Source organism: Emys orbicularis, chromosome 4, assembly GCF_028017835.1.
Source record: "Emys orbicularis isolate rEmyOrb1 chromosome 4, rEmyOrb1.hap1, whole genome shotgun sequence".
NCBI classification, from domain to species: Eukaryota; Metazoa; Chordata; order Testudines; family Emydidae; genus Emys; species Emys orbicularis.
Window position 1 is genome coordinate 66,008,070 of NC_088686.1, and position 27,215 is coordinate 66,035,284.

Here is a 27,215-nt window from a genome sequence, read left to right on the forward strand (position 1 = left end):
TGCCCTTTTTTTAAAAGATGGGCACTACATTAGCCTTTTTCCAGTCATCCGGGACCTCCCCTGATCGCCATGAGTTTTCAAAGATAATGGCCAATGGCTCTGCAATCACATCCGCCAACTCCTTTAGCACCCTCGGATGCAGCGCATCCGGCACCATGGACTTGTGCTCGTCCAGTTTTTCTAAATAGTCCCAAACCACTTCTTTCTCCACAGGGGGCTGGTCACCTTCTCCCCATACTGTGCTGCCTAGTGCAGCAGTCTGGGAGCTGACCTTGTTCGTGAAGACAGAGGCAAAAAAATCATTGAGTACATTAGCTTTTTCCACATCCTCTGTTACTAGGTTGCCTCCCTCATTCAGTAAGGGGCCCACATTTTCCTTGACTTTCTTCTTGTTGCTAACATACCTGAAGAAACCCTTCTTGTTACTCTTAACATCTCTTGCTAGCTGCAACTCCAAGTGTGATTTGGCCTTCCAGATTTCACTCTTGCATGCCTGAGCGATATTTTTATACTCCTCCCTGGTCATTTGTCCAATCTTCCACTTCTTGTAAGCTTCTTTTTTGCGTTTAAGGTCAGCAAGGATTTCACTGTTAAGCCAAGCTGGTCACCTGCCATATTTACTGTTCTTCTACACATCGGGATGGTTTTTTCCTGCAACCGCAATAAGGATTCTTTAAAATACAGCCAGCTCTCCTGGACTCCTTTCCCCCTCATGTTATTCTCCCAGGGGATCCTGCCCATCAGTTCCCTGAGGGAGTCAAAGTCTGCTTTTCTGAAGTCCAGGGTCCGTATTCTGCTGCTCTCCTTTCTTCCTTGTGTCAGGATCCTGAACTCGACCATCTCATGGTCACTGCCTCCCAGGTTCCCATCCACTTTTGCTTCCCCTACTAATTCTTCCCGGTTTGTGAGCAGCAGGTCTAGAAGAGCTCTGCCCCTAGTTGGTTCCTCCAGCACTTGCACCAGGAAATTGTCCCCTACACTTTCCAAAAACTTCCTGGATTGTCTGTACACCGCTGTATTGCTCTCCCAGCAGATATCAGGGTGATTAAAGTCTCCCATGAGAACCAGGGCCTGCGATCTAGTAACTTCTGCTAGTTGCCGGAAGAAAGCCTCGTCCACCTCATCCCCCTGGTCTGGTGGTCTATAGCAGACTCCCACCACAACATCACCCTTGTTGCTCACACTTCTAAACTTAATAAAGAGACTCTCAGGTTTTTCTGCAGTTTCATACAGGAGCTCTGAGCAGTCATACTCCTCTCTTACATACAATGCAACTCCCCCACCTTTTCTGCCCTGCCTGTCCTTCCTGAACAGTTTATATCCATCCATGACAGTACTCCAGTCGTGTGAGTTATCCCACCAAGTCTCTGTTATTCCAATCACATCATAGTTCCTTGACTGTGCCAGGACTTCCAGTTCTCCCTGCTTGTTTCCCAGGCTTCTTGCATTTGTGTATAGGCACTTAAGATAACTCGCTGATTGTCCCGCTTTCTCAGTCTGAGACAGGAGTCCTCCCCTCTTGCACTCTCCTGCTCGTGCTTCCTCCCGGTATCCTATTTCCCCACTTACCTCAGGGCTTTGGTCTCCTTCCCCCGGTGAACCTAGTTTAAAGCCCTCCTCACTAGGTTAGCCAGCCTGCTTGCGAAGATGCTCTTCCCTCTCTTCGTTAGGTGGAGCCCGTCTCTGCCTAGCACTCCTCGTTCTTGGAATACCATCCCATGGTCGAAGAATCCAAAGCCTTCTCTCCGACACCACCTATGTAGCCATTCGTTGACTTCCACAATTCGACGGTCTCTACCCAGGCCTTTTCCCTGCACAGGGAGGATGGACGAGAACACCACTTGCGCCTCAGACTCCTTTATCCTTCTTCCCAGAGCCACGTAGTCTGCAGCGATCCACTCAAGGTCATTCTTGGCAGTATCATTGGTGTCCACGTGGAGAAGCAGGAAGGGGTAGCGATCCGAGGGCTTAATGCCAGTTTGTAGTCCTCAACTGTCTTTTGGATAAATATAGAATCATAGAACTGGAAGGGACCTCGAGAGGTCATCTAGTTCAGTCCCCTGCACTCAAGGCAGGACTAAGTATTATTCTAGACCTCCCTGACAGGTGTTTGTTCAACCTGCTCTTAAAAATCCCCAATGATGGAGATTCCATGGCCTCCCTAGGCAATTTATTCCAGCGCTTAACCACTCTGACAGTTAGGAAGTTTTTCCTAATGTCCAACCTAAACCGCCCGTGCTGCAATTTAAGCCCATTGCTTCTTGTCCTATTCTGAGAGGTTAAGAAAAATGATTTTTTCTCCCTCCTCCTTGTAACAACCTTTTATGTACTTGAAAACTGTTATCATATCCCCTCTCAGTCTTCTCTTCTCCAAACTAAACAAACCCAATTTTTTCAATCTTCCTTCATAGGTCATGTTTTCTAGACTTTTAATCATTTTTGTTGCTCTTGTCTGGTGGACTTTCTCCAATTTGTCCACATCTTTCCTGAAATGTGGTGCCCAAAACTGGACACAATACTCCAGTTGAGGCCTAATCAGCGCGGAGTAGAGTGGAAGAATTACTTCTCATGTCTTGCTTACAACACACCCGTTAATACATCCCAGAATGATGTTTTCTTTTTTTGCAACAGCGTTACACTGTTGATTCATATTTAGCTTGTGATCCACTATGACCCCCAGATCCCTTTCCACAGTACTCCTTCCTAGGCAGTCATTTCCCATTTTGTATGAGTGCAACTGATTGTTCCTTCCTAAGTGGAGTACTTTGCATTTGTCCTTATTGAATTTCATCCTATTTACTTCAGACCATTTCTCCAGTTTGTCCAGACCATTTTGAATTTTAATTCTATCCTCCAAAGCACTTGCAATCCCTCCCAGCTTGGTATTGTCCACAAACTTTATATAATTGATAAATAAAGGGTCGCACACTTTGTAGTTTGTATAGGCCAACCTTACTGCGCACATCAGCGGCTTCTTGCATATTTCCATTCCCCCCAAAAGTTCCCTGTGTGCCACTCTCCCATTCCTCCCTTTCCCTCATTCCCACCTTCCCTCCCCAATGATAGGGTTCTCTATGCCACCTATCTTCTCCAATCCCTCCATAGCAGGCTTCCCCAATCTCCCTCCCATGGCAGGGACTGTGTACACATCCCCCCTTCTCCTCTTGACCTCCCACCATTCTTCTTTCTGTCTGCAAGATAAATAATTTAGTGTATCAACATGTTAAACTCTATTAGGAGGATGAGCACAGGTATTGTTATGTAGGAAGGCATTAATTGGTTCCATCAATCATTTGATCTTTAGACAATTGCAGATGTGCTCAAAGCTGTGGCTGTGCTAATCAAATGGCAGGGGCTCCATCTGTCTCCCATTTTCCCCCTTTCAGTTTTCCGATTTTCCCCAAGTTCAATAGGGTTCTGGCCACTAATGCCTAGAACATTCTTTAATTTTTTTAATTGATTGGATGCATTGTTCAAAAGTTATGTTACATACATACAGACAAACAAATACAGAAATGACATTGAGTTGAGTGTAAAACCTGTGCAAGCTTGGCTATACAAATGAGGCCGTTGATTAGGCATATCAGGCGCACAATTAAGTAGAGTCAGATCAGTGCTAGCAGAAGAAATTCTCTTCCCAACTGAGTAAGAACTCATCTCATAAGAAGAGTAATGGGGCTCTGACTCTGAAGTTGTTGAGTAGATTAATGAAATGTCTATGCTACTAACTTTGGCCGACACAAGTTACATCAGTATACAACCGCCAAAGTTTGTATATTGCTCATGCGCATGCATACTTAACTGTTTGTGTTAGTGCTGCACATACTCATCAGGAGTGCTTCTGTTGACGCAAAGTGCAGTGTACCACAAGTAGGTATCCCAGTGTGACACACGGTGTCGTTGGGTGCAGAGAAATTTTTGCAACATGCTATGGGATACAAATGACTTGCTCAGGGATTTCTTGGACCTATGGGTGAAGTTTCCAGCATGCAACTTTATCCCATAATGCCATCCTGAACTGAGGTGGGGCACCACATGATACGCATATCCCTATTTTGGCACAAGCCCGGCTTGCCACAGAGTACATCAACAGAAAGGGCTACTTTTCTATGGTTATGCAAGTATTGGTGGATCTCTGGGGACGGTTCACTGATATCAGTATAGGCTAGTCTGGGAAGGTGCATGTTGCTTGCATTTTTAAGAGCATAGGACTGTTCAGAAAGTTGCAAGCAGGGACATTCTTTCCCAATCAGCGGACTACCACTGGCAATACTGAAATGCCAATAGTGATTCCAATGGACCCAGCCTATTCCTTGCTCCCCTGGTTCATGAAGCCATATGCTGGTCACCTTGACAACACCAAGAAAAGATTCAACTACCAGTTCAGCAAGTGCAAAATGACTGTTGAAAATGCTTTTGGTAGATTGAAGCGATGCTAGTGGTGTTTACTCACTAGATTGGATCTCAGTGAGTTAACTATCCCAATGATTACAGCTGCCTTTTGTATGCTGCATACGATCTGTGAGGCAAAGGGTGAAATGCTGCTGTTGGGGTAGAGAACAGAGGTGGAGCAGCTGTCTGCTGACTTTGAACAGCCTGACATACGGGGACACTGTAAAAGCCCAACATGGAGCTATGCGGTTGAGGGAGACTTTGACAGAGCATTTTAATGGTCAGCCAGCTCTACGCTGGAAGCTTTGGGTGCTGCTAGGAATTATGCAATGCTTACTGTATACTTAGAAATATGATTGGGTGTTTTCCTGAAGCTATGAATTAGATGGTGCTTGCTATACATTTACAAGTACTGTGTGCTTTGAGTATCTCTATGCATTCTGCAACATATTGTGAACTCATAAAGATCATTTTATTCTCCAAAAATAGAAATTTATTGAGTGGCAAAAAAAGTGCAGAAAAACAATGTGCAAAAAAACACAGGCAATGTAATACAAACTTTTAACATAAATTAATGGAGTAGAACTTTGAAACTGGAAAAGTAGCAAACATTTCTGTTCATTTCAATGCACAAATGTAGTACGTTATGACTATACATACATCAATCATGGTTCTCATAAGTCAGTGTATGTGAAGCTGTAGTTTTCTTTGCTGTTCCCCCAGCATGGCATGGTAGGGGTAAGGATGTAGCCTGAGATGCCACATGTATATTGGCTGTAGGGAGCTGCTACCATGGGGTTCTTTAAGGACTGCAAAAGGTGAGGAGCCTGGATTTTTAGATGTGTAGGTCAACCAGGGTCTGCAGTATTTGGATTTGCTGCCTGAGAAGATGCATTATGTCCAAGTGCATCTCCCTCTCCTGCTGGGACTTTCTGCAGTGTGCTCTGTCCTTCTCCACGCTGTCAGTCATATTGACCCTCTAGGCCCTCTATTCACAGTCCGAAGCAAGACTGGCTTGCAGGATCTCAATGAACATGTCCTCCCCAGTCCTCCTCTTTCTCCTCCTCATCAGGGTCAAGCTTTCTGCAGGAGTGGAAGGGTACCCCTCCAGGCCACCACAGCAGAATCTTCTGTTAAAAACAGACAAATGTATTACTGGATATACAGTCACAACAAAAAGGGAAAGATAATTTTAAAAACTCCCTTCCCTTTAGAACCATAAACACTTTTCATAAGAAATGTTTATTGACATTTCAACTTTGGAACGCCTTTGCATAGCACTGCTCTCCAGCCCCTATCATGGTGAGTCTGGCTCACCATGTGCGAGGGGAGGGGAAAGATTTTCTGTTGCATGAAGCAATAAAATTTTGGTCCCTATTTCATGGGTATGAATGAAGGGAAATGGCACTGAGTATTGGCACTATTTTCCACAGTGGTGGAGGTTTTAGGTGAGCTCTCGCTCCTGAGGGTCACAAGGGCACAGAGAACACAGATGCTACTGGTGTCCTGAAGCTGCCCTGGCCCTTATTCCACTAGCTTGTTTACTGCAATGGTGCTAGCTGAACTCACTGCAAAGTGGCATGGGAAAGTACCCTACCACGGAAAAAGAAATAAAGTAGCCATCCCTAGAAACCTTAAGGAGAGAATTGCGAAGTACCTCCATGAAAGTTTCATTGAGATCTCTCAGGAGGATAAAAGGAATACCCCTAGGTTTCTAAACAAAGCTCTCTGCATGGCCCCACTCCTTCACCCCCGCACCTAAGTCAATAGGGAAATGAAAAGCAGACACCAACTCTACCTCTGTTTATTGTATTTCTGCCTCTTCTCATATGAGTTAAACAATGAAATGTCAATATCTGTGCTTGTTAACTCAGTGATGGGCTTGGCCCCATCTTTACATTTAAGCATTGTAAGGAAAGATGCATGCAAACACTTACCAGAGATCCCTTCCCCTTTATCCACGATCGCCTGGTGGCACTGGTTAGACTGTAATGGAGTCTCAAACAGGATTTGACTCACAGCATGGCTGGAGCCACCTGCCAGATCTCCCCACTCCTCCTCTTCTCTGTTCACAGTGGGGGGGGGGGGGGTGTCTCTGTCTCAGAGGTATCCACTGAGGTGATCCTCTGAGGTATCCACAGTGGCCTGTGGTGTCTCTGCCAAGTTTAGCATGCAGCTGGTTTTGTGGCTCAGCACCAGCTCTATTGTTGGCTTCCCTGGCCTTGTAATATGTCTGGCAAAGTTCCTTGATTTTCATGTGGCACTGCTGCTGGTTCCAGTCATACTACTTTGCCTGCAACTCCCATGTTCATAGAGGTGCACGTTTCTATGGCTAGTCTGTAGGTGTGCTTGCGCAGCTTCTACTCCCTACAGGACCAGAAGATCCAAAACCTCCTGTCTACTCCAGGCATGGTCAGTTGTACACAACAAGTGCAAGCTCCCATGTTTCCTCACCAAGGTGGACAATCAAGAAAGATGTATTTCAAAAACATATAGGGCTTTTTAAGGTGAGAAAGCTGGTTTCCCGTCTCCGTGATCCCTAGGCAGTGGAGTTTAAAATTGTGACCAGAGTGATCACTGTCACAGGAATGGGGTATTGTGGGATAGCTGCTGGAGGACTGTTAGAACATCCAGTGTCTATACTCGCAAGTCGACTGACCATGGCTGGTTCTACTGCATTGCTACAATGGGGCTCTTATATCGTCCAGACACAAATCTGAGTGTAGTCACATGCACAAATAGGTCAATTCAAGGTGACTTACATCAACTATGTTGTATAGACCAGGCCTAAGTCTACCATGAGCCTACCTTTACACCTTGTCTTGGACCTTATAAATTCTTCCTGTGGCCTTGAATTGTGCTGAGCTACTAAATCACACTAACAAATACAATTTAATAAATACAATCAGCAAATCTAAAATTAAGAAGATATAACAGTTTCATAGATTTTTAAGGCCAGAAGAGACCATTGTGATAATCTATTCTGACCTTTTGCATGATATAGGCCAAAATATTTTGAAATATTTATTTTGAAAATAAGGTGGAAATTTCTATCTGAATTTGTTTTAAACTTCCATCCATTCAATCTTGTTATGCTTTTGTTTGCTAGATTAAAGAGCTGACTACTATTGAAAAGTTCCCTGTGTAGGTGTTTATAGACTGAAAAGTATAAAATGGCAAAAGCAAAAATTTGAACAGTTACTCCATCCTTATTTTCCTTTACTGTACAAAGTTTTTAGAAGGATCCCAATGTGGACATAATTTTTTAATAATATATTTAAACAAACCAAGTGTAACAGAGCATACAAACAGGACAAAATGTGTATGCGGTATAGCTTAATTCACAACAGTAGAATAGGCTAGCCCGAAAGTTCACCTTTTCGTCACTCTCTCCTTCACTCATAGTAGGATCCTATTATCAAAATTAGAAAAAGTGAAGCACATTTTAAGATAATGTACTACTCTGCCATTAAAGATCATATCAATGTTTTCCATTTTACTGCAAGCCACACTTGACAAAGCCACTCTATACAAACCCAGGGGTATTATCAGATCTACTGTTTAAGTGTGGGTACCTGCCTGCCAACAAAGGAGAGTTTATCCATGTCCCCAAGACTTTTCTCAATTCCATCTCACTTGACAATCCTGGAATGACAACCATAAGGTTGAATATTATAGTGTCATTTCTTATTTTACTCAGGGCAAACACATTCCCACAAAAGTAAGTCCCCTTCATAGAGGATTTTATGATCAATGAAAGCTTGTTAAGGAAAAGGGAAATTCTGCAGGGGAAAGGGAAAGTCTGCAGAAATCTCTCTGTTTTTCAAGAAAAACAAATTCCACCTTTTGTAAATGTCACTAATTTGAGGAACACTGGAAACTCTAGAAAAGAGTTTTAAAGCTGCAGTCCCAGTATACAAATTTGAAAGTTCTCTTTTGGCACATGTCCATTAAACTGGCAACTGTCTTCTTTTTTTTTTTTTTAAACTCACATCATGAAAACAAAACCAGATCCCTTCACTCTCATCGGCCAGTTAACCCTTACTGTTTGCATGCATGACAAAACACAGTTATAGTGATCTTAGCTGCTATTTATACCTACTATACTTAAAACATTTTCAGACAAATGTGATTTTTCAAGCTGACAGTGTCCCATTAACCTCACAAATACTTGTCTTAAGTACTCTCACTGGGACCATTCAGGAGTGCAGGTGTACTTTGAAAGGATTGGCTGTTAATAGCTTTCTTTTTTGGTTATGTGTAGAAACATACAAAGCAAATATACTGTACATAAACCAAATTAATTACAAGAAATAAAGCACATTGACAGGTTACAGAAGATGACATTCAAAGTGATTTTCACTCTACTGGCTAGCTCAGTGAGCCCTTCATAATAATCTAAAAAAACTAGGTCAGATTTATTGTTATTGTGACACTGCTCAAATCAATGGAATTACAAATAAGATTAATCTTGCTAACTCTAAAATGTTTTTCTGAATGCTCCCCTGACAAACCCCAAATTATCCTTCCAAGTTTCTCTGTGAAGAAATGCACCTCTGTATTCACACTAACACACTATTGTAATAATATTTGTACAAGGTATGCCTTGTGAAATATCATTTGAAAACTCATAATTAAGGCTGCGAGTCTATCACGGAGGTCACGGATTCCATGACTTTCCGTGACTTTTGCAGTGCCTGGTGCTGGCTCAGGGGCTGCCTGGTGCTGGCTCAGGGGCTGCCTGCGCCAGCAGCAGCAGTTTGGGTGTGTGAGAGGAGGCTCAGGGGTAGGGGTAGGGAGTTGGAAAGTGCAGGGGGGCACTGGCCTCAGGGTGGGGGGCCCCCCCTGCAGCTCCTAGGCGGCAGAGGAGTGTAGGGGGGTCTTCACGCCGTGCAATGCCCATGTCCACAGGCCCTGCCCCTGCAGCTCCCATTGGCTACTGTTCTTGGCCAATGGGAGCTGCGGCAGCTGGCGCTTGTGGTGGGAACAGCGGAGCCCCAGCCCTAGCACCTGCCTCCTCTGCTGGGACACAGAGCTGGGTAGGAAGCCTCTGACAGCCCTGTTAACCCCCCCAGTTTAAAGTTATGAACTTAATCTGAAATCATGACTGAAGTGTGTTTCCCAGATAAGTCTGGGACATGGCTAAACCAGTTTCTCAAAGACTAAGGGCAAGCTTACATACCGTCCAGCTGATGGGCCATAGCCTATCAAGTGGCCATTCGTTGGCAAGAAAGGGAGGCAGGGACAAAGATCTTGCATCTTAGCAAAGAAACAGCATAAGATATCCTTCCTCCATCAGACTCCCTCTCTTGCTTCTCAGCTGGAAATGCTTTTCAAAGAGGGACTGAAACTCTTAAAAGGAGGAACAAACAGCTGAAGACCCCTCTACCTCTCTCCTTGCACATCTCATTCTCTGCAGGTAAGAAGACAAAGGAAATAGCCATTGGACTGTGGGGGAGGGATCCTGACCTGAAAGTTTGGTCAGTAATGCTGTTGGAAGCGCGGGGTGAGAAACTTTGAATTGAATCGAATATAGTTTGTTAAGCTAGGCACTAGAAATGTTTATCTTTATTTCCTTGTAGCCATTTCTGACTTTTATGCTTCATTGCTTATACTCACTTAAAATCTCTCTCTTTGTAGTTAATAAACTGTTTTATTGTTTTATCTAATTTAGTGTGTTTAAGTTAAAGTGTCTGGGTAACTCCATTTAAGGTGGTGAGTTGTGGTGTATTATCCCCTTAAAGGAATCATGGACATAATATATTTGAACTAGCCAGGAGAGTTCTGGGCAGTAGAAGACATACATTTCTGGGGGGAAATCCCGAACTGGGAATATGTTGGGGTCACCTTGCAGTATAACTGGTGAGAGCCAGAGTGTGACTGACAGGCTACAGTTACACAAACACATCTCAGAGTGACCTGCATGCTGGAAGGCTATCCATGAGCAGCCCAAGTGGGAGCTACTTAAGCAAGGTATTGTAAGGCATCCAACGTTGCAGGGCAGGGATGACACCCCCCCACTGGTCTGGATTGCACCTAGGTCTGTCACACTCTCCCATTTACACCATATTTGAGTGCATCATGTGCAGTTCTAGACAGCTCAAAATGTCCTATCCTTCTCAGAACTGCCAAGTGTCATTTTTTGTGTAATATTCATACCGTCAGCTCTCCATCACAGCCCTCCTAGGTTCTCACACATCCAGCTGGGCTGAAAGGAAGAAGCTGGCATTTCCCCCTGCAGCAATTCCCACTAGGGCAGCGTTTCTCAAACTGGGGTCTGCAACTCCTCCCACTCCTTCCCAGTGCCTCCTACACGTTGGGAAACAGCTGTTCAGCAGCATGCAGGAGGCGCTGGGAGGGAGGGGAGGAGCGGGGACAGGAAGAGGTGGGGCAAGATGGAGCCTTGGGGGAAGGGGTGGAGTGGAGGCAGGGCCAGAGTGGAGGCGGGGCCTGAGTGGGCGGCCATGGGGGTCCCTGAAATTTTTAAAATCAAAATGGGGGTTCTCGGGTTGCTAAAGTTTGAGAACCACTGCACTAGGGGATACTTTAGTATCAACTCTGCAGGGAGGTTTTCTGCCTCCCTTCTCACTGCTCCCTCTGCTGGACCCTGGATAGCCAGACTCAGGAGCAGGTGGCAGCACTGGGTGACCAGTAGGGACACAAGATGAAGGAGTCAGTACTGGCCCCAAGCTGTACCAGTATCTCAGTTTCTCTCTCACTTATCTACACACTCTGCATTAGGCTTCCAACCCTCAATATGTAGCTGCCTTAGTCTCCCCCCTCAACCACCAATCATGAACTTAGATACTTCATGCTTCCCTCTCATACACACATGTGATTCTGGGCATGGGAGGGGACATGTATAGGAATTTGTTTCCCAGACACACACTGGCTCCCATTGCTGATGGGGGCGGCTAAGAGATTGGCTTGTGCCTTTCCATTCTGCTCACTCCTGCTTTCATTCCCTTTGGGAAGGAAGGTGGGAAAATCAATGACTTTCTCTCATGAGTAAAAAAAGTGTCACATAATGAATCATATAAAACTTGGTTGCAGTGCCCTTCCTATTTCCTTTCTCCTTCCCTCTTTGCAGCAGAATAAAACAAGTGGAAATGACAACACAGAGCATATTTTAAAAAAAATCAACAAAAAGGTATAAAGATGGAAAAACCTATCGGCTCCTATTACCTACTCATCTCTACACCATCAGTGAGTGATCAGGTCACACTTATCTCATGAAAATATGTTCCATAACCTCAGGACATATTTCCTTTGTACACATCTCTTGTTTACAGATACGACAATGAGCTAGAAAGATATCAGAAAAAGGAATGAAATCAGCAAGACAGATAGGCCTGTATTATCCTGATCTATCTGTATTATGAAACTTTAGGTCACAAAAATCTCTTTTCCATTCCAGTTGAATGAGCACAGTTACTTTGCCACTTGAATACTGAATACTTCCAGTATGCATCGCAAATATCGTATTACTTTGAAGCGTGAAGCTCAGTCAGTATGTTCAGGAACGTATTGATGCTACAGATCAGCATCTAGCTCCACTGTAGTATGCACAAAACAGGAAATAAGATAAATAAGTTCTTAATCGTTTGCAAGCATCATAAATGCTTCTAGTTAAATTTAATACACTCATCTTCCACTTCATAATAAAATGAAAGGATTCCAGTTTATATTCTGAGAGAATGATGGAGGGCTAGATCTAAAACTGGACATGACCACTTTGCACCAGTGGCCTTTAGCACACAGCAGATACAAAGCATCAGTCAAATGACATACCATCAAAAGCTAGCAACACTGTAATCAAGTGCTTCAACAACAATTTCACTGAAATTCAGAAGCCCAAACAAGATAAGATGTTCTGTGCTGCTTATTTTTCATACAGATTTTAATACTAATCTAGAGGTAGAGAACTGTGCATAAATTAACCTATAGCTTGCTTTAGCATTCTGTAAACAAACAAACCAGTTATCCAGAAACTTCTTAAGCTTACATTCTTCTCACTTGACAGAACGGGAAGAGATGCTGGATAATATAAGACAGACATCAATATATAGATTACTATTTTACAAAAACCAAACCCATGATACTTTTTCATTGAGTCTCAAGTATCCTGGTTGGACAAACTCATCAAGCCAAAATATAAAAAGAATGGATATATGTTACTATTGTGACTCTTGTAGATGAGCTATTGATATACACCACAGTTATATATATATATATGCACACACACACACACACACACACACACACACACACACACACACCACCAACATGTCTAGGGATTTTTGGATGGGAATTCATAGTACTTGTAATTCCATGAGCATAAAAAAAAATATTGCCTCACTTCCTGTGAATTGAATTAAGTATCTCAAGTTATTTAGTAGGCTATTCTACATTACCAGCTGGATCAACGGGCAGCAATCAATCCAGTGGGGGTCGATTTATCGCATCTAGTCTAGACGTGATAAATCAACCGCCAAGCGCTCTCCCATCGACTCCGAGGCGCAGGCGGAGTCGATGGGGGAGTGACAGCTGTCGACTTACCACAGTGAAGACACCGCGGTAAGTAGATCTAAGTACATCAACTTCAGCTACGTTATTCACGTAGCTGAAGTTGCGTAACTTAGATCGATATCTCCCCCCCCCCCCGAACCCCTCCAAGTGTAGACCAGGCCTATGTCTAAGGAAATTCTATTTTTGATACTGTTTGTTCAAAGAAATTTTTGAGAATGAATTCCAGGACGTTTTGAGGGTTCCCTGTAAAGTGTTTTGCCTAGAGGTGTGTCCTCTTGTATTTACTTTTTGGATTCTGAAGATTCATAGGAGGCAGGCCAGCCTTAGGTTCAATGGGGATGTTCAGTCACACGATCATGTTCATACCATTCATTTTTATCCAAAATGGTTGTATTACTGTGCATTTTCAAAACACACATATTAATGAACCTCTTGAGACTTGGCACCAGTCAACTGGTTTGGTACGAAACAATATGATGGTGCGGATTAAAACTTTGTTTATTAAAGTGAACATTTCAGACTTATTGCTCTTAAGGGATCTATTCTTTTAATAAATAATTCCAGTTTTTATATTTTCTAGAGATTAGTTAGGACTTTCTTGTGAAGCATTATTTATAAATGTATATGTGAAATCCAGTGAACCAGGTCCTAGAGCCCAGAACTGGTTTCTAAATTTAGATGTATTAGTTAATATTAAAACAAACTATAGTACAAACATTGTTCTCTAGTAAACTTTTCAAATACTCATTTAAGGCCCTGGCTCAGCAAAGAATTTAGGCACTTGTATAGTCCCACTGACATCAATAGAAAAAACAGTTACATACCTCTCGTAACTTCTGTTCTTCGAGATGTGTTGCTCATGTCCATTCCAAGAAGGTGCGCGCACCACGTGCACATTCGTCAGAAGGCTTTTCCCCCCGAGGAGTACCTGTCGGGTCGGCTGTGGAGCCCCTGAAATCGCGCCTTCATTGCAGTTTATATAAGTCGCTGACGACCTGCCGCCTCTTCAGTTCCTTCTTGCCGGATACTTCAACAAAGAGGAGGTGGGTGGGTCTTGGAACAGACATGAGCAATACATCTCGAACAACAACAATTATGACGGGTAGGTAACCGTTTTTTCTTCTTTGAGTGCTTGCTCATGTCAATTCCAAGTAGGTGATTCCCAAGCCTTACCTAGGAGGCGGGGTCAGAGTTAATGGAATCACTGATTGTAGTGCTGCTTTGCCAAATGTTGCATTGTCTCTGGCCTTCTGTGTAATGGTGTAGTGCGACGTAAAGGTGTGGATCGACGACCACGTCACTGCCCTGCAGATGTCATGAATAGGAACTTGTGCCAGAAACGCCACTGAGGATGCCTGCGCCCTTGTGGAGTGTGCCGTCAGTGCAGGGGCAGATGTCTTTGCCACATCATAGCACACCCAGGTACGGGACATGATCCAAGAAGAGATCCTTTGGGACGATACTGGAAGCCCATCCATCTGCTCTACAATTGCAATGAAGAGTTGTGTTGGTTTTCAAAATGGCTTCATTCTTTCAATGTAGAAGGCTAATGCTCACCTGACATCCACGGAGTGGAACATTCATTCCCTGTTGCTAGCTTTCAGCTTAGGAAAGAATACAGGAAGAAAAATGTCCTGCTTCACGTGGAATTGCAAAACTACCTTTGGGAGAAAGGCCAGGTGCAGTCGCAACTGCACCTCGTCCTCATAGAAGACCATGTATTGGGGCTCCGATGTTAAGGCCTTAAGCTCAGATACCCTCCTGGCTGAAGTTATAGACACCAAGAACGCTACTTTCCAGGAAAGGTAGAGGAGAGAGCATGTTGCTAAGGGCTTGAAAGGAGGTTCCATCAGTCTAGAGCACACCCGGTTGAGATCCCATGGGGAAATTGGCTGTCTTACTTGAGAGTACAGCCTATCTAATCCTTTCAGGAAGCGGCCCACCATGAGGTTTGCGAAAACTGAGTGACCGGCTGAACCAGGGTGGAAAGCTGAGATAGTGGCCATGTGCACTTTTACTGACAATACCGACAGACCTTGCTGTTTCAGATGCAGCAAATAGTCCAGGATAAAGGGAATCTATGACTGTAAGGGTGGAGTGTCGTTTTGTAATGCCCAAATGAGAGAATTTTTTTTATTTGGCCATATAAGTGGCTCTGGTGGATGGCTTTCTGCTGCCAAGGAGGACCTCTCTAACAGGGTCTGAGCATGTGATCTCCGAAGGGTTTAGCCACAGAGTTTGATGGAGAGACTGCAAATTGGGATGCTGGAGGTGGCCGTGGTCTTGCATGATCAAGTCCGGGACCGGGGCAGGGTTATTGGCATATCCAGCGACAGGTCTAGAAGCATGGTGAACCAGCGTGCTGGCGTGGACATGCTAGTTCTAGTCAGATGATTGATGCTCCCTCCCTTCTGACCTTCAGGAGGACCTTGTGCACAAGCGGGAAAGGTGGGAAAGCATACAGTAGATGGTCCTTCCAAGGGAGGAGAAAAGCATCTGCGAGTGAGCCCAGGCTATGATTCAGGAAGGACACTTCTTGTTGTACTTTGTTGCAAACAAATCTATTTCGGGAAACTCCCACTGTTGGAAGATGTTGATCACAACATCTGGGCGGAGGGACCACTTGTGATTGTGAAATGATCTGCCGAGATGATCGGCCAGTTCATTCTGGGAACCTGAAAGATACAATGCCTCTAAATGTATCGAGTGGGCGATGCAGAAGTCCCACAGCTTGAGGGCTTCCCAGCATAGGGGAGAGGAACGAGCATCACCCTGTCTATTTATATAAAACACTGCTGTCATATTGTCGGTCAATACCAATACACATCTGCCCTCCAGATGGGCCTGGAACGTCTGGCAAGCAAGGTGACGGCTCTTAGCTCCCGGACGTTGATGTGCAGTGAAAGTTCTGCCTGGGACCAGAGGCCCTGAGTCTTCCTAAGTGCTCCCCACAACCTATCGCCAACACATCCATTACTAGAGACAGCGAGGGTTGGGGCCCGGAGAAGGGCACTCACACACACACTGCTAGCAGGTCGAGCCATCACTTGAGGGACTCGATAACTGGGGGAGTGAGTGTGATCAACTTGTCTAGGTGGTCTCAGTTCAGCCTGTACACCAAGGCTAGCCAAGCCGAAGGGGATGGAGCCGCAGCCTAGTGTGCTGTACTACATGCTTGCGGCCAAATGGCCGAACAGCTTCAGGGAATTTCGTGCCGTAGTGGTGGGGTATCGCCTGAGTTCCTCTATGATGGCGCCCATGGAGAGAAATCAAGTTTCCAGAAGGAATGCCCTGGCTTGACCAGAGTCTAGGAGAGCTCCAATGAACTCTATTCTCTAAATTGGGATTAGGGTCGACTTGGCCATTCAGTATCAGGCCGAGCTTGTGGAAAGTCGTCCAAACTAGTCACACAGGGACCTCCACCTGGGCCCTGGAGCGGCCTTTGATTAGCCAGTCGTCAAGGTAGAGGAATACTTGCACCTGCCATTTCCGCAGGAAGGCTGCCACGACAGACATGCACTTGGTGAACATCCGAGGGGCCACCAAGAGGCCAAAGGGGAGAACCATAAACTGATAGTGAGTGTTGTTAACCACAAATGGAGGAACCGTCTGTTGGACGGGACTATGGACACGTGAAAGTACACGTCCTTCAAGTCAAGTGCAGCGTACCAGTCCTCTGGATCCAGGGAGGGGATAATAGAAGCCGAGAGACCATGCGGAACTTTATTCCTTGGCCTTCGGGATTAGGAAATACCAGGAATAGAACCCACTACCCGTGAATTCTAGAGGGTCCTCCTCTACCGCCCCGAGTTGTAGGAGCATTTGCACCTCCTGCATGAGAAGTTGCTTGTGAGAAGAGGGACAGGGAAGGAGGGTGGGAGGAAACAGAATTAGAGAGAATATCCCAATTCTACTGTCCTCAAGACCCATTGGTCCGAGGTAATTTATGCCTAGGCATGGTAGAAATGGGATAGACTATTCACGAAGGGAGGGGAACGATCTGGGATCTGAACTGGTGCGTCGCCCCCAGGAGTGCCTTCAAAAGTTTGGCTTGGAGGTTGAGGGCTGCTTTGCTGAGCCCTGACCCTGGTTAGAGGAGGACTGAGAGGGTCTCAGTCTGTTACTCCTGCCTCGCTTCCTACTATAGTCCTGTCTAGGAGGAGCTGGGTAGAAGCGAGGGGCGGTCTGCGGTTTAAAATGCTTCCTTTGGGGGGCTGGCATACAAAGCCCCAGGGACCCGTGAGTCCTTTAGGCTGTGAAGATTAGTGTTGGTTTGCTCCGAGATGATCCCTACACAGTCGAAAGGCAAGTCCTGAATGGTCTGCTGGACCTCATGGGGAGTCCTGACACCTGAAGCCATGAGCTCCTTCTCATGGCTATGGCTGTCACCATGGTATGGGTTACCAAGTCTGCCGAATCTAGGGAGGCCTGTAAGGAGGTCAGCAAACTCCAAGAGGGAGTCAGCCGAAAGTAGCTCCTGAAATTTGGACATGTTCCAAGAATTAAAACTATAGTGGCTAAGGACTGCCTGCTGGTTGGCAATGCGAAGCTGGAGCCCCCCAGTAGAATACACCTTCCTACCAAAGAGGTCCAGCTTCTTCACCTCCTTGGACTTAGAAGTCGATCCCAGTTGTCCCTGCCTTTCCTTTTGGTTGGCAGCCTCCACCAGCAGAGTGCCCGGCTGAAGGTGAGTGAACAGGTACTCATACCCTTTTGAAGACACAAAATAGTTCTTCTCCACCCCTTTAGCCGTGGGGGGGGGGGGGGGAAGAGAGGCGGGAGTTTGCCACAATGCTTTACTAGTGTTATGGAATGGTCTTAATGAGGGGCAAAGCCACCATCAGTGTCTTTCAAGCAGCAGAATGTCAACCATGGGGTTGGTCTCCTCCGACACTACCTCAGCCTGCATGCGCAAATTTGGAGCCACCCTTCTGATCAACTCCTGGTGGGCTCTGTTGTCCATGGCTGGCAGCATGGTGGATGTGCCCGCCACTGCTTCATCAGGGGAGGATGAGGAAGATGCGCGCTGGGGCACCGGGTCTTCCTGACCCTCTGGCTCGTGGGGATCCCCCTGCGCCAAGATGCCCTGCATGGTTTTGGTCTCCAGGCCCAGGCCCGTCTCGGTACCAGCCCCAGTGCCGGGTCCTGCTGCAGTCTCAGTGCTGGTCTGCATGCCAATCTCTTGTTCTCGTGGAGGTTCCCGGACTACAGATGTTGATGGTGGAGGGGCCCATGCCTCCGAAACCACTGACAAGGATCTGGACCCTGGCCCTTGGGCTTAGTGGTAGGCCCACGAGGTCCGGAAGGGCCATTGAGCTTGCACCTGCCACTTCGGAGGGCATGACATCATAGGCAATGGCTGCCCTTCCTCTTGTCTGGAGCAGTGCAGAGAGCAGCGCCGGCTTCGCCTAGAGGCATACGATTCCACCTCCAAGTCCAACGAGGATTTGGACCCTGGCAACCAAGGCGGTGTGGAGCGAGACGGTGCCAGGGAGCAGTGCCGAGGTGAGGGCGAGCGGTGCCGCATCATCGCCGGCTTGCCCCTAGAGGGCAGGGTGCCTCTTTGCGGTGCTGGTGCCCATGCAGGGGACTGCACCATCATCGCTATGAGGTCCCTATCCGTCTCAAAGGTGTCCGGCATGGAGGGAAGGTCTAGGTCCTCTTCCTGACACTCCCGCACCGGGGAGTCCACTACAACCAGACTCGACGGACCTCCCTGTGAGGCCAGAGTCGACGGTGCCAGCTGAGTTGGAGACGGAGCAGAGTGGCCCAGTGCAGGACGCACCCCACTGGTGCCTTCTCACTCCACTGCTTTAGTGGGAGAGTGACCTCTGTTAGTCTTCCTTCTTTTGTGCGGCACTGGCAAATGGGAACAGTGCTAGGCACCAGGGAATGGTGGTGCCGAGAGTCCCTGGAGCCAGAGTCCTTTCTTGGCGCTGCAGACTCCTTTACTAAGGCCAGTGCGATCTGCACTGAAGTGCTGGGCTTAGGGTCAGATGCCGCCTGTACCAGCTGGGGACGAAGGGCTGACTCCATGAGGAGTAATTTCAGCTTAAAGTCCCTCTCCTTCTTAGTCCTTGGGCGGAAGCCTCTACAGATTTTGCACTTCTCAGTCTGATGGGCTTCCCCCAAACACTTTAAGCAGGAGTTTTGTGGGTCTCCCTTTGGCATAGGCTTCAGACAAGACCCGCAAGGTTTTAACCGAGGCATGCTCCGGTCCCCAGGAGGGGAACCTGGTGGGGGAACCCCCAACTGAAACTTATCTAAACTAACTAAGAACTACTTGAACTAACTAATACAAAATTTTCAACTATTTACAGGTACAACAAGAAAGAGTCCACTAGGGGATCACTTCCCATAGCAAGAGAAGAGCTGCTCCAACGACCGTCACTGGTAGTAAAAAGGAACTGAAGAGGCAGCGGGTCGGGCAGGGACCTATATACACCGCCATGAAGGCGCATCCAGGGGGCTCCACAGCTGACCAGACGGGTACCACTAGGGGAAAAACCTTCTGACGACTGTGCACGTGGCAGGCACACACCTACTTGGAATCAACATGAGCAAGCACTTCAAGAACTACTCATACTTAAGCATGTGGATAACTGCTTTGCTGAATAAGGACTATAAAACAGTTTCTTTGCAGCTCTCCATTACTTACTGTACTTTATACCGATGATACTACTACTTTCACTTCATTATTGTAGTGTATGAAACATGTCCATTGTATTATTGAAAAATTCTAACAACAGAACATTAAAAATACTGATTTTGCACTCTAGCACCTATCTTCAAGGATCTGCATATCTTCTTATTCCTGTTCCATTTCTTCTTATTTCCCTTCTCACTCACTTCACTATTCCTCCCTCACCACTCCCTTTGAAACCTTCTCTCATGTATTTTCATTTTTTTCCCATGCCAAGTTCTGTGCTTGGAATAGTTTCTCACTTCTTGTGCAATAAGGCCCTGATCCAGTAAAGTACTTTGGAACAAATGTAATTTTAAGCATGTAAGTAGTCTCACTGAAATTATTTGGACTATGTGTGTGATTAAAGTTACACATGTGCCTATGTGTTTTGCTGGATTGAGGCCAAACTGCCACCTTCTGTTCTTTCAAAGCATTCCTTAAAGCTTACAACTTCCACAAATCCCCTGAGAATTAATCTACCAATGAAATATATATTTAAAAAAACAAAATAAAACAAAAAAACCTCTAAGAGCTGTCCTCCAGAGCATTCTGTATGGTACTATCAGTGCTGAGGCAATGACTGTGTCTTCCTTTATGTATTAATTCAGCAGCAAACAGACAACGCTCAACAACAACAAAATCAGAATCCTGCAATTAGTAGCCCAAGTCTACTTTCTAGGGGCACATGACACACAGCAGACAGGACAAAAATATTCTGCAATAAATAGCTGTAACACTGTTTTGCAAATAGCATTTTCTGTCCATTTTACTTACTTTTTTCCTATTTGAAACCTTTAGTCTGTGCATACTGAAAACCTGTGAGGTAGAAAAATGAGTGGAGATTCTTGCTGCTAGGAGCTATACAGCAAAAACATTTTCTGGCATTTGTCTAATTTCTTGTCTGTCAAGCAAAAAGTAATCCTATCAACTTGGATCCAAAAAATGGTCATGTGTTTATATGTCAATCCATAGTATGGATCCCCTATAGTAAAACAATATTATAATGCTCTAACCTCTGGGTTAAAATTTATAAGGGCACCTCCTTCTTCTCCTCTCTGTTTCTCAAAGTAGTACTGATCTGGCTTTGACACCTAACTCTGGGACAGGGTTCGTAACTGTGAATTCTGAGCGGAGACAGGTGCTTAACTTCCTCCGCACGGCAGGGTTTAGGCCAGGGGTGGGCAAACTTTTTGGTCCAAGGGCCACATTGGGATTGCGAAACTGTATGGAGGGCCGGGTAGGGAAGGCTGTGCCTCCCCAAACAGCCTGGCCCCTAACCCCTCCCACTTCCTGCCCCCTGACTGCCCCCCTCAGAACACCCGACCCATCCAACCCCCCCGCTCCTTGTCCCCTGACCGCCCCCTCCCGGGACTCCCCGCCCCAACCGCCCCCCCTGCTCCCTGTCCCCTGACTGCCCCGACCCCTATCCACACCCCCACCCCGACAGGCTCCCCAGGACTCCCACACCTATCCAACCACCCCCCTGTTGCCTGTCCCCTGACTGCCCCCCTCAGAACTCCCAACCCATCCAACTCCCCTGCTCCCTGTCCCCTGACTGCCCCCCAGGACTCCCTGCCCCTTATCCAGCCCTCCCCTCCCCCCCGCTCCCTTACCATGCCGCTCAGAGCGGCAGGACTGGCAGCCGTGCCGCCAGGCTGGAGACAGTCGCGTGGCAGCATAGCTGTAGGGTAGGTGGGACAGCAGGGGAGAGGCTGGGGGCTAGCCTCCCTGGCCAGGAGCTTAAGGGCCGGCCGGATGTGGCCCACAGGCCATAGTTTGCCCACCTCTGGTTTAGGCCAAACCTCTCTGCTTGTTATTTCCTACTGGCATGCTTAGGCGGCTCCCCAGTCAGACTGCTGGCTTTTGTGGATCCCATTCTTAGGTGCCTAATTCTCCCTTTCATTGTATCAAGAGTCTGGGCACCTAAGTCGGCGTTCTGAATTCTACTAGCTGGATAAGTGTCTAAAAGATAGGGACTGCAATACTCAATATTGCAGTGCCTAAATCCCCCTTGTGAATTCCACCCTTGGAATGAAATGGCCTATTAAAGTACTTGTATAATTGCATGAGCGTGCTTGGTGTATTAAATCTATATGGAGCAGAGGCTGCTATTGCTCCTGCAATGTGACCTTGTCAGCAGATTGGATAACACCATATGTCTTGCAGTTTTTGTTTTGTCCAAACTAAGAATCTAAAAACAAACTATAAACAGCAAGAGAGATTGGCAGCTGCACAGATTAATATTGGAGCAGTCTCCAGTTTTTTTGTTTTCTTAAAGAAAATTGTATTGTTTAAAAAAATAAGGTAATGTTTTAAACTTCACTGCTCTGAATAATAATAATAATAAAGAGAAGCCATTACATTTCTCTCTGTACCAGTAGCCTGCTTTTGCCTTTAAAAAGTTTGAATGTTAAGCTAATGCGGTGATCTAATTATTGAACACGCAAGAATCACCAGTCAATCAAACTATGTAGTTCTGAATGCTCAGCTAATTGAGCTCTAACTGGCTGACCATCCAAAAGTGCTTCAGAATTCTAAATATCATTACTTCTGTCTCTCTTACTAAAGTGGAAATAGCCATAAAGAATATAGATGTGCTCTAACCAGTATCACAGAATCCATTGAGAAACCCTCCCTTTGAAAAGACAGAAACTATGAAATACTGGTAAAAATATTCCTGTGCTGGATGTCAGCTGGAGGCCCTCAACCAAAGAGGCAGACTTAAGCAAAAGTTTAAAGAACAAAACAAAAACACACACAAAAACACAACCCTAGGGCAGAGTCTCTAACAACAAAGAGACAGGATCCAGAAAGAAGCTAAAATTGGCGATTAAGAGAACTTCCGCTTTCTAAAACAATTGAACCTTTCTGCTAATTTTCTCTTATCCTATTCAGATCATAAGGGCAGCTCCATCATAAGCTTCCACATACTAGAAGTGAATGATTTCCCTGCCCAGTATGCCAAGAACTAGAAGCTTCTGCTCACCATTGCTGAAAATCAATATACACAAAGGGCCAAATTCACCCTTACCTTGATTAGACCCATTGAGTTCAATGGTACTACTTACAGAATAAGGAAAAGGTGGCAGAACATGGACCCGAGTGACTGGGAATGCAGTTGTGGCTCTTAGCCACCTACCATACACTAGCTTTTTGGTAGATCATGGAAACCACCTTACCTTGCAGTTTCTTCAACACAGCCACTTCCATTTTCAGGACTTGCTTTGGTTGCTGAGCTGACTCGACCTTTAGTGCAACATTTTCCCGGGTGAGCAAGTCCAGAGCATCATAAATTTCTCCAAACCCCCCACCTCCTATCTTCCTCAGCTGCATTAAAAAGAAGCATATAGGGGAGACAAAAAGACAAAGGAAACAAAATATATTAATATTTCTATGCATTGTTCTCCTAGTAGGAAACTATATCATGTTACTACCATTTTTTAACTAACATGATTTCACCTTTAGTGTGGGCAAGAGGAGTCATGTTTAAAAATGTGTCAGCTCATTATGGTACCATAAGAGGACCCTAAGGTTAACTACTATCAGCTAAACCACCTTGTCCCCCACATCTACGCTAGGTTTTACATAGTGTTTACCATCATGTTAGTTAAAATGTTTTAGTAACATAATAACATTTCCTTATGTAGAGATAGCCAAAGAAAGGACTCCACAGTATACCCAATATATTCATTCCTCATATACTAAAATAGCATCTAAACCCCAAAACAAACAAAAAAATTCATATATCAATGTACAGTGAAATATTAAAAAATATGCCCTCTTTTTCTTCTTCAGGAATATATACTTTATCAAGTGATCCATCCCCTGTTGTCCAGCCCCAGCTTCTGGCAGGCAGAGGTTTAGGGACACCCAAAGCATTGAGTTACATCCATGATCTTCTTGGCTACTAATCATTGATGTACCTATCTCTTCCAGGAATTATACTAATTATTTTTTGAACACAGATATACTTTGGGCCCTCACATCTCCTGGCAATGAGTACCCCATGTTGACTGTTCATTGTGTGACAAAGTATTTCCTTATGTTTGTTTCACATCTGCTGCCTATTAATTTCATTGGATGACCCGTTTCTTGTGTTATGTGAAGAGATAATCAACATTTCCTTATTTACTTTCACCACATCATTCAGGATTTTATTGACCTCTATCATATTCCCCCCCTCATTCATCTCTTTTCCAAGCTGAACAGTCCCAGCGTTTTAAATCTCTCCTCATATGGAAGCTGTTCAAAACCCCTAATCATTTTTGTTGCCCTTCTCTGTAACTTTTCCAATTTTAATACACCTTTTTTTGAGATGGGGCAATCAGAACTGCATGAAGTATTCAAGGGATGGGTGTATGGATTTACATAGTAGCATTATGATATTTTCTGTCTTACCAGTGTTAGGAGGAAGTAACAAGAAGTGTCACAGAATATTTAGCTGACACGTGATATGTTCAGAGACAATATTAGAGGGTAGCCTTTCAGCCCCTGCTTTGGAGTTCACAATGGGCAAGTCTGTTCTTTGGTATGGTAAAAATTAGATTGGTTTCAGCCAGTGATTTGATTGATTTTGTACAACTATCTCCTTCCACCCCTACTGTTCCAAAGCTGTTAAAGTAGGAATGCAGTGAAGAAGGGCGCCGGGGGTGGGGTGGGGGGGAGAAGGGGTCACATTAAGAAATATACCCTATTGCATTTTTACCACTTTTGCTCTGGAAGGGCTTCCATCATTTTCTAAGCACTATTTGCTGGGGTCACCTGACTACATTATCCTGAATGCCATCTAAGTATTCTGTGAATCTGGAAATCATCCAGCTAGAAATCCAGCCAGCACATTAGCCTCTCTTTAGGATTTGAAGATGGAGCTAACAAGATCTACTGTATGTGATTAACCTGATGGAGAAGGGCAGAGTAATTTTTTAAAATAACCTAAGTTCCTACTAAGAAGGAAGAATCTGATGATACATGAAATATTATTTATTCATAAATTTTACTTGTATTTTTTAGCTCATATACTGTAGCACCCCACCCCAATACATCTGTCTGTATTGAGTATCAAAAAATGAGGACATGAAATGCCAAATATGGAATTTCTGGGAGTTTCACATCATAGCACCTTTCAGAAGATAGGTTTATTAGGTCACTTTTTTGCAGTCCATAGCAACTGTCTCCTTTACTATAAAGAATAAAGTACACCAAAAATCTCCAGATAGGGACCTTCATAAGTCACATGAATCTTTATCAAATAAATACTTTATGTTCTTCCTTGCTAAGAGCATATCATTTTGAGTAAGATGTGTTACTGGTTGCCTGGGCTCTGTCCAGTTTGCATACATTTATAATATGCCAGAGCTTACTGAATAGAAGAAGCAGTTCATTTCTGTAATTAAGGAGGGTACTGCTAAGTCAGTAGCTTGAATATGACCTGCAAAGGGTTCGTTTAAAACAAAACAAAAAAACAAACAAACAAAAAACACAACACAACAAAACTGAGTTTGGACTATTTTTCAGATGAATAAAAGTGGCATGAAATATTGAAAACTGAGCATTTTGGAAGGGAAAAGATTTTTAGCCAGACTGTTCATAACTATTTTAACACCTATTTAACTTCAATAACAAGTTAACATTAGGAGAAAAAAAAGTCTATTAAAGGGACACTGTCACCTTGAAATGAAATAATTAAAAAAAAAAAAAAAATCACATCTGAAAATGTTGTACCTACTATGATTACAAGAACACCCCCCCCCAAAAGCAAACAAATATTTTCTTTTTTCCTGCTTTATTTTATTCATTTGACAGTGCTTTGTATTTAGTCAATTGGTTTCTCACTTGTTCTCCCTTGCAGAAAGGCCCCGTATAATCATCAGCAGAGTAACAAAAAAATCCCTGAAATATAAGGAGCTATACACACACACACAAATCAGGACATAACGGTGCTCTGAGACATTGGAACCTTTTAAAAATGTCAACACCCCTTTCTTTTTCATTTAAAATGTACAGTAACTCCTCACTTAAAGTCGTCCCAGTTAACGTTGTTTCGTTGTTACGTTGCTGACCAATTAGGGAACATGCTCGTTTAAAGTTGCGCAATGCTCCCTTATAAAGTTGTTTGGCAGCCGCCAGCTTTGTCCACTGCCCATTGCAGCAAGCTGGTGGGGGCTTGGAACCAGAGTGGACTGGCAACCCCCCTAAGTTCCCTGTGCAGCAGCTGCCCAGCAGGCTACCAATTGCCGGCAGTTCAGCTGTCCCTCCCCCCACTGCCAAGAGCTGCTTCCCAGAGCCTCCTGCCCTTTGCCTTGGAGCTGCTCCCCAGAGCCTCCTGTTTGCTGTGCAGGGGAGGGGGGGAAGAGGGGGACTAACGTCAGGGTGTCCCCCTCCCTCCTACTCCTGCCCCCCCGCTTACCCCTTCTCCATATAGAGCAGGGGGGAGACACAACAGGGCTCAGGACGGAGAGAGCTGGCGGCAGCTGCTGTCTCAACTTCCTGATCTTTTTAAAGGCAATGTACTTAGAATGTGGTGTCAGCATATTTAAAGGGGCAATGCGCATCTCTCTCTCTCTCCCCCACACACAGGGTGTGTGTGTCTGTCTGTCTGCCATGCTATCGCCCCTCCCTCCATTCGTGTTGCCTTGTAGAGTGTGAGGCTACATTAACAACAATGTGTTAACCCTTGAGGGCTCAGCCGAATGCTAGTTCATCGTTTAGCAGTAAGGCATTCCCTGGGAAATATCACACCCTCTTCCACCCTCTAACTTCATCACCTCAGCCAAGCTTCACAATCATTATTGCTGTGTACAGTATTAAATTGTTTGTTTAAAACTTATACTCTGTGTGTGTGTGTGTGTGTGTGTGTGTGTGTGTGTATATATATATATATATATATATATATAGTTTTTTGTCTGGTGAAAAAAATTTCCCTGGAACCTACCCTCCCCCCACATTTACATTAATTCTTATGCGGAAATTGGATGTGCTTAACATCGTTTCGCTTAAAGTCGCATTTTCCAGGAAAATAACTACAATGTTAAGTGAGGAGTTACTGTATACTCATATGTATAACATGTATGTGCATACATGAAACATGTGTATGCATAAGAGCCTTTGTGGGGGGGGGGGGGAGGGGAGGGGAGAGGGAGGACTAAAGAGAAGACCAATCCTGATACTTTAAAGGCGAAAAGAAAAAGAAAAACAGTTATTCAGAAACCAAAAGACAAGTCCAATTTTAAAAAAAGAAGTCCTTTACAGGTCACTTTTAAGATGGAAATCATAGAGACTAAAGATCAAACTAATAACAAAAGGGCAAGGTAAAAAGAAGGAAGATAGAGCACACAGCACAAAATCATGATCCAATGGCTGAAAGTTGAAGCTAGACAAATTCAGACTGGAAGTAAGGCAGAAATTTATGACAGTGAAGGTAATTAACCATTGGAACAATTTACGAAGGGTCGTGGTAGATTCTCCATCACTGACAATTTTTAAATCAAGATTGGATGTTTTTCTAAAAGATATGCTCTAGGAATTATTTGGGGAAATTCTATGGCCTATGTTATACAAAAGGTCAGACTGGATGATCACAATTGTCCCTTCTGGCCTTGAAGCCTATGAA

The 27,215-nt window shown here is 44.8% G+C and overlaps 1 protein-coding gene across 1 annotated transcript in view; it reads right to left on the reverse strand.

The window, feature by feature from the left end:
* The window catches only part of TTBK2 (tau tubulin kinase 2), a 198,717-nt gene that overhangs the window by 137,355 nt on the left and 34,147 nt on the right, over window positions 1-27,215 (reverse strand). Inside the window, exon 2 of the mRNA XM_065403081.1 lies at window positions 22,786-22,933. Within this exon, the coding sequence (XP_065259153.1) occupies window positions 22,786-22,933 (148 nt within the window). The remainder of the gene's footprint in view (window positions 1-22,785; window positions 22,934-27,215) is intronic.